This window comes from Adiantum capillus-veneris, chromosome 18 (genome assembly GCF_014529385.1).
Source record: "Adiantum capillus-veneris isolate H3 chromosome 18, ASM1452938v2, whole genome shotgun sequence".
Taxonomy (NCBI): domain Eukaryota; kingdom Viridiplantae; phylum Streptophyta; class Polypodiopsida; order Polypodiales; family Pteridaceae; genus Adiantum; species Adiantum capillus-veneris.
Window position 1 is genome coordinate 65,843,144 of NC_140948.1, and position 12,376 is coordinate 65,855,519.

Sequence of the window (12,376 nt, forward strand, 5' to 3'; positions counted from 1 at the left end):
AAACTGCCAGATACTTGGAGGATTCACAATGCATTGCATGTGAGTCTCTTGAAACCTTTTAAGGGTGATGTGCCTGATGATGGGGAGCCTGATGAGCAACCCGAAGTGGAAGGAAACGAGGAGATCCTTGTTCCTGAACAGATTTTGGCACATAAGGATACAAAGAAAGGTAAAGTCCGAAGGCGGTTCTTGGTTACGTTCAAGAACTCTCCTGCATTTGATGCGAAGTGGATGGAGGAGGAGGACCTAGCAGATACTCCTCGGAATGTGAAACTTTACCTCGATGCTTTTGGTTTAGCATTGTCTACTCCAAATGGAACCCAGAATTCAGCTTGACCGAAGATCTGGTGCAGTGGGATGCACAAGAGGGGAGTCATTCCACTCCTTTGTCAACAGATGCCTTGATTTTTGATACTAAAGTAACTGATGTCTCTTTGAGCTTCAGGGATACTAAGAGCTGACAATATTCTGCTGGATGACTTTATGAAATGGAATTCCTGATTATGATGCTGATTTGTTCTTGACTTCTTTTGAGTGCAGGATCTAATAGATGAAATGACTGCAGCATTTTGGTCTGATTGATCTTGAATAGCCATGGTTGCAATAGGGGTTACTCAATCGAACATCGATGAGGTCCCAATTGGACCTAGATGTGATTGCTAGCTACATTGCCGATAAATCATGGTCTAAGATCTGAATGAATGTTGAATGTCATGTGATGTCCTGTGATGTCTAGTGATGTCCTGTGATGTCGTGTGATGTGACTGTCGATTTGGTACATGTGCTAGATGTGTGTTCCTAGTATGTAGGTACTAACAGTCAGTGTCTGCTAAGATGGTTTATGGCTTTTGTCGGTTTTGCACGCGTAATCCCGGTCGATTACAATGCTTTCAAGAGGGGGTATGTCACAAAGTTATGACGTGGCTACCGACAGCAACAACCCTAATTTCTGCCAGAAACCCTAATTTCCTGCAAACCCTAAAATCTGCCAGAAACCCTAATTTCTAGAAACCCTAATTTTGCAGAAACCCTAACTGCTGGCTGAAACCCTAAGTGGCTGAAAACCCCTAAATCTGGCGCCAGTGCCACGTGGCAATAGTTCCGAGATTTGCGGCGTGAATCACGGAGGTGGGGAAAAGCCAGCAAGCGACACAATTCTTATGCTTTTTTGCTACACAATTTGATCAAGAGAGAGAAGGGAGAGTTAATTTAATTTTAATTGCTCTCATTGAGAGAGAGAGAGAGAATCTGCTTTTGCTTTCAAGCTTTTGGGGCTCTGCTCTTGGGCATCCCTTGTAACCTTTAAATTGGTGGTGAGGGCCTCACTTCTCAGAGCATCTGGACGCACGGTCTGAGAGTGAAACCCTAACCGCTCTCTTGTACTTTGAAGATTGATTAATACATAAAGAAATACCGAAAAGGGCGCCAGTCTTTGAGGCCAATATCTCTAGGCACGGAACTCCGCCGGGCCAGTGCAAATCTATTGTGATCTGTGAATTGTTTTGAAGTGGTTATTTGGTGCTGTCGCGATTGATTCTTGACTTGGAGTGTCCAAGTCTGTTACATTCATCCATTTACACCTACTGTTTTTTCTCTGTTTTCAGCCCACTTTGGGTTCCTACATTGATTACCCGCACTCCCTACGCCCTCTACACCGCTCCGGACCCTACCGGGAGCGTACGAGCACGCTGAAAAATCGCTGGACAGCAGCGTTTTCATCACCTCACAGTTGTGTTTTTGGGTGGACAGCAGCCACATGGCCTATGTTTTTCACAGAGGATGAAATTACCTCCTACCAGGACACCATCCAATGGTGGTCCATGCAGTCTCTCAGTGACTGCTGCAGTATATGGTATTTCGACATCAGCTTGATCATCTACGGGCATACTATCCTTGGGAGCTCCATTCATTCCAGCCATCATTCGGCAGTTGCGCACTCCAAAGGGGGTGGTGACGTGATTTGCTATGGACACACCTATGCACTCATCAGAGGAGTTCACACGAGATATTGCCATGCTCATGGCATATGGGATTCCAACATTCCAGAGAGGAGGACACCACCATCTTGGGTGGACAGACACTTACCAATTGACCTCGACACGTCAGATCACTTGCTTACATAGGAGCATCTACATGGGCTCAGGGAGAGGATCTTGGATCTCTTCTTGGACAGGTTCATTGCTTGGATCTACAGACTCGAGTGGGACTTCAGTTCTTTAGACTCTAAAGAAGGGAGCCAACTTGCAGATGTCGGCCAAGGGGCCTAAACCCTAAGAAGAAGAAGTCCTACCAACTTATGGGGACCCCGTCCAATGGGGCCCGAGTGACATAAAAGACATTAAAATAAAGCAGGACCCACACAAAGACTTGTGCAGCTAATGACATGGCAGACTGTACGGATTTTCGCGTTTTGCACTCACTGCTATACGGAATTCCATGATTTACGCTCGCAGATTTTTGGCATTGCTTTTGGACCAAAAGCTTTTGAGTTTGAAGGCTTTTCATGTAAACTTCTTTTCATAGGCCAGGAGCCTTTAAATATGTGCTAAGGGCTCATTCTCTAGCATGCTTTCTGGATGTAAAGTGCAGCGGAAGTGAATGTTGAACTTTGCTCAAGATGAGTGCTCCGAACTGTGCTCAAGGGTTCCTTTTTCTTATGGAAGGGAGAGCCTTCCGTTCCTTTAGTGAGAGAGTGCAATGGACACAAACAAAGTGAATGGAAATTGTGAATGACGGTGCATGAGACTGAGAGATAGAGAGAGAAGAGAATACAACACCAGAATGTTGTCAAACCCTCCTCCGAAGGCCCCACTCTCTATGGCGAGAGCGGTCTACTTATGATTGCACAATTCTCTACAATGCTTGGACTTGCCGACGATGTCGACGACGATGAGGACGAGACGAGACGGGCTGAAATCTGCAAATGCTAATGGCTGAAATCTGCAAATCTTCTATTTGCTGAATTCTGACTCTATGTCGGTGAAGACAGCGATGACGACAACGATGACGCGCTGAAAACGCAGATGCTGAAATCTGCGTTTTCCGGGCTGAGACTGTAAACTACGTTGGATATGACTGTGCGGCGAGGATCTGCTGCGGGAAGGTGAGATCTGCGAGGTTCGGGACTTCTTCTGTGACTGCTGAAATCTGAAAACTGAAAACGCTGGTCCTATGGCGCTACGGTTGTCCTGCAAACCAAAAACGCTAGGGCTGTTTCCTGTCCTGCTACAAAAACGCTATGGGATCTGCAAAGTCTGAGGTCGCCAGGTTGGTCTGCAATGCAAAACGCTGGGGCTGATCTACAATGGAGAAAAACGCTGGCTGTTCTTGGCTGAAAACGCTAAGTCATCCGCCCGGGGAGTCTTGCTGAGAAGGTGCACTGTGGATGTCAGGTCCCTGCTGCCTCTTCTCCCAGAAAGTGCTAGCGCTAGGTTTCTATTTATACAAACTTAGCAAAATTGCCCTACCTACTTTCCAACAAAAGTCACTTAAAAATAATAAGTGAAAAATGTCAAAAATAGGGAAAATAGGTCTGTGCACTGTAAAAATGCTCCTGATGGAATCTGATGGGTTCTGACTGTAATCTGATGATCATGTTGTGTGCAACCAGAGGATATGCATCTATTCTAAGTGTCTGGACATGCACGGTCTGCAAACAGACAAAAGTGCCAGATCACTTCCTATTCTAGACTGACTTGACTGAACTGAACCCTGATCATGTTGTAGCTTGTCCACGGACACATAGGGTTGGATGTGTCACGTGACACTGGAGAAGGTGCAGAGTCTGGAGTACCGGCTTGTACTGTGTTGATGCAATATAAAGAAATACCGAAAGGGGCGCCAAGGTTTGGGGCCAATACTCTTTGGGGTGGAATTCCGCCACTCCGTGTCACGTGTCGTCTCTCTCTTTCAATTTAGTTGTTATTGAAGTGCTAAAAGTCTGTTCAATCTCTTCTTTTCTATTGGCACGTGGTGCCCGTCTTGTGACATGGAGAGTTTACTCGCGAGATGCGGGAGATCAAGCATCCCACGACTACATTCGGAGTCACTCGAAGCTTCGCTTGGATGGTAGTGCATTTGCTCTTCTACACTCCTGATCATTTGGATTGCTACCTTCAGCGTTGCTTACAATCACCCTCGGTAACCTTACAACAGACTTATCCCCCGACCAGGGTAATAGGCCACTCCCAGATCGTTCACATTGAGAACCACACCGAGATGCGGTTTGGTGGCGTTGGCGCGGATTCTGTTTTGGTTGACACGGGAGGATTGGAGGCAAGAGATACAGGCAAGACGACGCAGACAAATTGGTCTGGCCTTTCCTCTTCTCAGAGATTATTCACAACGCAGACTGCTTAGTCTGGCTTCCCTTCTTCATACAAGATGATTACGGTGCAGACAGCTTGGTCTGACCACACCTCTTCTCAGAGGCCCTTCACAGCGCAAACAGTTAAAGCTGGCTTCCCCCTCATCTTGGATTACCTACCTACTGACAGGACACCATCCGGTGGTGGTCCGTGCGGTCTATCGGTGACTGTTGCACCTTACGGTAGCTTCTACAGTGTAGACTGTTTAGTCTGGCTTTCCTTGATTCGGAGGACGTTTACGGCACAGATTGCTACATCTAGCCTTCCTAGAGTTTTACACAACTTAGCCACCTGGCCACATTGGGTTGCAGGTTCATGCATTGACAGGCTTCCGGTCATTCTTATGAAGGTTCGTGGGCTTCTCCATTTTCTCCAGACGTTTGACTACAAACACCACAGAACCTATTGGGCAACACATTTGCACCTCTATTGGCACTTCTTTCACAACAAGGAGTGTAACAAACTGCTAACGTGTCGACCTACTCAAGAACGGAGCTACCGGCCGAGGGGCCTAAACCCTAGAAGAAGCAGAAGCAACAGAAGAAGCAGCAACAGATTTCCGAAAATTACGTAGCTCCTGATGATGTGGCAGATTTTTAAAATTTGCACTGACATGATGACGTGGCAGGCTGTATGGATTTCCGCGTTTTATGCCGCCTGCTGTACGGATTTCCTTGATTTACACTGGCAGCTTTTTGGCATTGCTTTTGGACCAGTAGCTTTTAAGTTTGAAGGCTTTTCATGTAAAACTGGTTTTGGGACCTAGGGCCTTTAAATATGAGGTTAGGACTCATTCTCTAGTATGCTTCCTGGAGAAGGTGCAGAGTCTGGAGTACCACCTTGTAAAGTGCTGATGCAATATAAAGAAATACCGAAAGGGGCGCCAAGGTTTTGGGGCCAATACTCTCTGGGGTGGAATTCCGCCACTCCGTGTCATGTCGTCTCTCTTTCAGTTCAGTTGTTATTGAAGTGCTAAAAGTTTGTTCAGTCTGTTCTTTTCTATTGGCACGTGGTGCCCGTCTTGTGACAATGGTATCAAAGCATTAGGCGTGTGCTTTTCTGAAAGCATACTGGTCCTACAAAAGGGCAGACAGAGCTATTGGAATTTTACTTGAAGTATATTCGGGGGCCGTCCCCGAGCTTATTAGCCACTCCCACCCTTACTTCATCGCGCATCGAACGCGCTCCCGTCGTCACCGCTCATGTCTTACAGGGCATAAGCCATTAAGATCACTTGCAAGAGAAGGATCCAAGATTAGTTTCAAGCTGCTGATTTTCTCAGAGACAGTACCATGCAGATGTTGATCTCTATAGCTACCAAGCCGCACACTTCCAAGGACTTGGCAAGCTTTCAAGAAAATTTTTGCCCGAAGTTGTATGGTTTCAAACATCTTCCTTCGGAGTGCAACTTTTGGCAAAGTGGGTTACCCTAAAATGCTTGCCATGGAAACCCTAGCAGATTATAACTTGAAATTTCTAGAACTTCACGAGCAAATGACCTTGGAGGTCCAGTGCGATTGCTATCTTGGGACTACCATCGCCGCCAAAGAAAAACACTATCTATCCAAGAGCTGATGGACCATGATGTGCTTGGCTACGACCTTATGGAAGGAATCTAACCCTAATTTTTGGTGCAGGTTTCAGCATGGAAAGTCAGTTGACTTTCGAGCTCGATTGATGTCGAGATTGCTTTTTAAGTTTGAGTTTTGTTTGATCTTGTTTGGTGAGCTTGTTTGGAATTTGTTTGAAATGGATGCTATCTGTTTTAAACCTATCTTGGTGCCGATTTGAATTGTTTGACTCTGGTTTTAATACTTGTTTCAATAATTGGTGATTTTACTCCCGCGTGGAGAAGTGAGAAATACTGTTTTGATATTGTTTGAACCTCGGAATGACACAGGCGGATGCCTGGGGAGCGTTCTGTTGTATGCTAGAAAACCTCCGAACAACACAGGCCGATGCCTGGGGAGCGTTTGGTTGTATGCTTGAACCTCCAAGCGACGCAGACTCCGGTTTGAGGAGCGTTTGGTTGTACAATCCTTTCAGCTCATGACCCGGACCTTTTTAGGTTATTTGCGGGGGGAGTGACGAGGTAGTCGTTGAGTAGCTTCATACCGCAGACCATTTATCTCGAGGGAGTGCTCAGCGGCACTGTTTGTTGTGTCTTGTAACATGCATATGTAAGCATTTGTGTTGCATTGTGATGTGCCAATTACTGAATATTCCTAATTGGATGAGATTGCCTAGTTATGTAATTTTAGTGCATCAAGACACCCGTGGAAGATCAGTACGGTCTCGGTGTGATGGCTAATTTTACTATGCCGGAATATCAAGAGTTCCGATTTGGACGAAAGGAGAAGCTAATTCCTTGATCAAAAGAGCTGAAAGGAGAAGCTAACTCCTTCATCAAAAGAGCCGAAAGGAGAAGCTAACTCCTTAACAAAAAGAGCAAACTGAATCTCTCTCGGAATGACCCTCGGAAATTTTTTTGAGCTAACTTGAGTTGTTTTGCAGATATGTTGTTGACGGCCGTTTTTCGAAACTGCGGCCGCGAGAACTAACCCCACTCAAGGGGAGCCTAATAATAATAAAGGGACAAGAGTCTCCCTCTCTCTTTCACCATTCACACACACTCACGCTCTCACATTCTTCTCTCTCTCTCTCCCCTCTCGTCCACACTCTCTCGTCCTCACCAAGCTACTCTCTCTCCCTCTTGTTCACTTGGGCCCCATCGAACGAGGTCCCATATGTTGGCGGGAACTTCTTTAAAGATAGACCCACTCGGTGAGGATCTGTAAGTTGGTGAGAACTTCAACTTCTTCTGTTGCTTCTAGGGTTTAGGCCCCTCGGCCGAGATCTGCAAGCTGGCTCCGTTCTTCAGTGGCTTGACACGTCAACAGTTTGTGACACAGACTCACATGTAACACTGCAAGCAACACGATACTCCGCCTTGTGGAAGACAAGGCAACAGTGGGTTGCTTCTTGCTCCACGATGAAATCGCTCCTAACCAAAAAAAAAAAAGGGTGTCACCTGTAGTCGATCGTCGTCAATCTGAATCTCCACCCCAATAGAATTACTCCATCCTTGAATATTAATCCTAGAGTCTGTCATAGTAACAGGGAATGGCCATTTCAGGTCCCCGTCCCCCGTTCCCATCCCAATTTCCCATTCCGGATCCCCATTCCGTGTTTCAAACGTGAGTATCCAAAACAGGGAATGGCATTTCATGCATGTTGCTGTTCCCCGTTCCCCGTTCCGATTTCCCGTTCCGGGTAACTATGGAGTCTGTACCTTCGAACGCATACCATATGCCCAAGGACTTTGATTGCTACAAATACCGCAAGATAAGAAGAGCCTACTAAAGATGCAACTTGGCAGACTTCTCCACAAAGGAACTCAAAAGTCTCACTGTGATCACCACATAAGGGTGATTGTCATAATGTCGATAAAATATAAAATAATTCACCAAGACTATTCTTGGTTTTTAAACGAGTCTCACATCTTATGATATGTACATTTTACAGTGATCAAAGAGGTCATGAGCACAGCAAGAGAACTAAGAAAAGTGCAACGAAAAAGGGTGAATCAGGTGGCGATCTCGTCTGCTATCACAAGCAAACCTCCTCTCGGGACCGGGCAGCCAATGGATCTCAGATCTATTGCAATAGATCTCCTCAGAGAGAACTCCGCCCACCGAACGGGCATAGGCACTCTCACCGCTATCAAACCCTATCGTGTAGGGTGTCCAAGCGATGGGGGAGGGGAGCGCTAGAGAGAGAGAGAGAGAGAGAGAAGAAGAAGAAGAAGAAGATTGTTTTAACGTCATAGGAAACTATCCCAAGAGACCTTAAAGATCTATCCAACGAGGAGAGTTGAACTCAAGACCTGTTATTCAAGAGGGAAATGGCAATTACTGAAGAGAGAGAAAACGTTGGTGGCTGAAAACGCTGGAGAGAGAAGAGAGAAAACGCTACTCTAGAGAGAAAAACCCTAGAGAGAGAGAGAGAGAGAGAGAGAGAGAGTAGCCCAAAACACTGGTAGCTCTGTATTGAACACATGCCACAAGGGGGGTTGCATATATAGGCAAATCCCAGATTTGCCCTACCTACTGCAAAACCCACGATCCCATAAAATGGCTAAAAATGCTAATAATGTGTAAACTCGTTGAAAGTGACATAAGACACATTTAGTAGCACAACTTCAAAACACTCGAGACTCTGACCACATAAAACCCTAGGAAAATGGGTCCCGCCTCATGCTAGCCTACAGGGTGGGCAACACCGTGGAATGCACCGCTAAGAAAAGGTACGTCTACCTCAGATACGGCCAAGCGCAGCCACAAAACAGCCCTCACTCCCTAATCTGCTCCTCGGAGATACCGGAGCCTCCACCGGACAGGAATCTAAACTCTAACAAGAACATCGTCTCTATCAGAATTGCATGAAGGAATAGCAATTCTGACAGGAATCTAAACTCTAACAAGAACATCGTCTCTATCAGAATTGCATGAAGGAATAGCAATATCCCTTGAAACCCTATCACGCTCACAAGGGAAACAAGTAGTATCTCTACCGAAGAAGAGCAAGCCTGCAGAGGTGGATCCTGCACCTGTAAACTTGTCTAACTGGAGGCATCTCCGTCTGATGCTCTGGCCTTCTCCTCTTCTTTGCTTCCCTCCTCCTAGCTCTCTATTCCTATGTCTTCCAAGAGCCCAATGATACGTCTAGTCCTCTTGTCTCTCCTACAACTCTGCTTGTTGTATGGTCTGGATGCTCTATCCTCCTAGTGCATCTAGCCGCCACAAACAAAACATGTCCTAGTAAACCGATGTAAAATACTCTGTTGTATATCTCACAAGAGACTCAAAAGGGGTGAAGAATCAATCTAAGAGTGGGGGTGTATACAGCACTGGATGGTGAACTACCCTCACTCAAAACAGCATTGAGGCTACTTCCCATCTCTATGAAACTCTGGTTCACGTTCTAAAAGGTATCTTTTTGTTGTAGGTCAGTTTGAGTTGAAGACAACATTTTTATATCTTCCTTCCCTGTTTCTTTCTTCCTGAATCATCAGAAGAGAGGCCTGACGAAAACTAAGATTCAAATGAATAACGTGATATGAACAAAAGAATAGAAGGCTCGAGTGGTGTAAGTTAAATTGATCTACTTCCGACCAACCCATATTAATATGTGCCTTTTAGAAACACAACTACAAAGTGTTGATGTGCGTGTCAACTATTAATTTCCAAAATCATACCTGCTGCAGGAGGATCCCAATTATGAATATGGCAGCAGAAGTGGTAACACAAGCTTTCAAGACCACTTCTCGTTTTGATTCAAGAGAGGTACTGGAGTTTGATATGCTAGAAACAACCTCTGTTTCGCTGTCCACATCTCCTCTAGAGGAAGAGATTGGAGCATCATTGGTGAATTGAAGCCCCTTCCCAAGTTCGATCTCCTTGATTTCTTTCACTACACTTGATGGTGCTGAAATGGACTTGTCTTGCCAGTTTTTTGTTTTCCTTTTTGGGGAAGCGCGTTTCGAACTTGCCTTCACTATCTGCATGGTTGCATTTTCCAGCTTCATATAAAATAGGCCATCTCCTTGTGACATGCAATATTATCTTGCTACTTATCTAACTAACAAAGTCTTTCAGTGCCCAGAATGCGGAGGCATCTATATTGGCATAAATGTAAGCAAAAACATAATGAAGCTTGTACACTAACGCTGAAAGTTTAAGGTATATTTTGGAGTGCACATTTCAAAATGAACAATTTGAGAAAACCTTGGCAATAAAAGAGATGGCAAGCATTCAGTCCAGCTTGGCTTTCGACTCCCATGACCGAGAGATAAAATAAATAGTGTGTATATATATCTGGCATAACTTTTCCGTCTCAACCAACTTTAATAGCTGTCTTGTTCAATAATACATAGAATTTTAATCCTCACTCTACCATGTAAAGTTAACTTCAAAATACATACACACTAACAGTTCATGTCACTGCCGTCAGGAATTACTGCATGTACCCACTTTGCTCTTCTCTTCAATATGATAACAAAGGGAAACAATCGTGTAAAAAAAATTATTGATTTCCTAATCGGCCCCCTTTGCGCATTTAGACGGAAGCGAAGCAAAACAATAGTTGATCTTTTCCTGAATGGGTTTATAAAATCTTCATGTTTATTGATTTCCTAATTGGCCCTCCATGCGCATTTTGATAGAAGCAAAGCAAAACAATAGTTGATCTTTTCCTGAATGGGTTTATAAAATCTTCATTTTTTAACCACTTCCTCTACTTGCATCAGTATTCTTAACCAAAGCAACTTTCCCACATCACAAGTCTCTGTAGTTTAATCTCGGCAAGGAATACATCCATATCATCTTCCTCGTGCATAACCTTGGACACTAGCTCCTTACGCAGCTAAGTGGTTCCTCCTTTGCCACATGGTACAAGAAATAGAATCTACTTGACATGCTAGTAATGGTTCTCTCTTCCCTTATCAAACACAACATAACTTCAAGACCTTTCAGCTAACAGAAAAAAGAGTAAACTGCAATTGATTGCACAAACGATAACATTCCTCTTTCAAAAAGCAAAAGCTACATCAAAAAAATATGCAGACATCATTACTTGGCAAATGTTAAGTCATTGGAGGCATACCAAGATCCTATCCATCCGTTGAAAATTATGTGCCAGCGTGGGAAAAGTCTGCACGATGCTGCCTCCTCCTCCTCCATCTGTATTTCAAAACATGTATGGTTAGGACCCACAGCAAGCACGAGCATAAGAATAAAAGAGCGCAAAGAGCAACAGACAATGTGATTGCAAGCCCACGCTCCAAGCGTGTAGCTTCATTGAGCTCCTGTCAGCTAGTTGTCATGGGCTTCGGTTGTGTATTTGGAGCTGCGTATAGCGTAGCCTCATCCAAAACATCAATCGCAGTTGGTGCCCCAATTGAAGATTTCTATGAAATTGAACGACAAAAGGTGAGAAACCTTCCCAAAGAATGTAAGATCTCTTAGCGAGAAATGGACTGAAGAAAGGACGTGGAAAGTAAAGCCCATGGAAGAGAGGATTCTCATTTGTCTTTAAAAGAAAAAGTTTTCTCTCTCTCTCTCTCTCTCTCTCTCTCTCTCTCTCTCAAATAGTCACGGTCCTTAGATGTTGGGTGTAACATCCCTGGAGGAAGTGCTCTAAAGCTAAATTTCTAGTTTGAAGGTGAGAAAACATACAATGTAAAAACCATCAAATTTGAAATTTTTCATGCGTAGGTTTTCCAAATTTTTTTTAAAAGCTCATCTCAGGCACTATCCCAAGTATGCAACAATCACGATCAGATGTCCACTATATTATACTCCAAGTGAACTACTTAAGTGAACTACTTATAATCTAATTTAAAATGAATACAACATATCGCAAAGTAGATTAAGTAAATTGCATGTACAAAGTGAACCCATGTGGTCTCTAGTGAACTCCAAGTGAATCAACAATAAAACTACATGTGATTAGCTATGGACATGCTCTATCATCTTCTCTTTCATGAGGAATCTCTCTCTCTCTCTCTCTCTCTCTCTCTCTCTCTCTCTCTCTCTCTCTCTCTCTCTCTCTCTCTCTCTCTCAAAAATGGCTCTTTAACCCTTTGTTCTACATGAGCAAAATTATAAGAAGATTGAAGGGTTTACAATAGGTCGTAAAAAATACAAATAACCAAAGTGCAATGAAAAAAGCATTGAGATAAAACAAGATTCAAAAACCATAGGAGAAAAATGAGCATTGATGCAAGATATGAAAAGGGAAGTACATTAAGAGTTGAGGCAAGGGAGAAGTGGAGGACTATAGAAAAGATCTGCAACAAAAAGCCACCCACCACAAAACAGACTCTCGATCTTAAAGCCAACAGGAACACTCCAAACAAGAGAGTGCATCTCCTCCACATGATAGCATTGCATCAAATGGATCCAGAGGAACAGAAGAGAGAGAAGCCTTCAAGCATCTTTGGTAGTTAT

General features: G+C 44.2%; 1 protein-coding gene across 1 annotated transcript in view; it reads right to left on the reverse strand.

Annotated features, from left to right (window-relative positions):
• The window catches only part of LOC147435803 (CAAX amino terminal protease family protein), an 83,126-nt gene extending 71,711 nt beyond the window's left edge, over window positions 1-11,415 (reverse strand). Inside the window, exons 1-3 of the mRNA XM_086488734.1 lie at window positions 11,186-11,415; window positions 11,031-11,107; window positions 9,625-9,927 (exon numbers count right to left, since the gene is read on the reverse strand). Coding sequence (XP_086344860.1) covers window positions 9,625-9,927; window positions 11,031-11,107; window positions 11,186-11,225 — 420 coding nt within the window. The 5' untranslated portion in view covers window positions 11,226-11,415. The remainder of the gene's footprint in view (window positions 1-9,624; window positions 9,928-11,030; window positions 11,108-11,185) is intronic.
• Window positions 11,416-12,376: the final 961 nt, after the last annotated feature.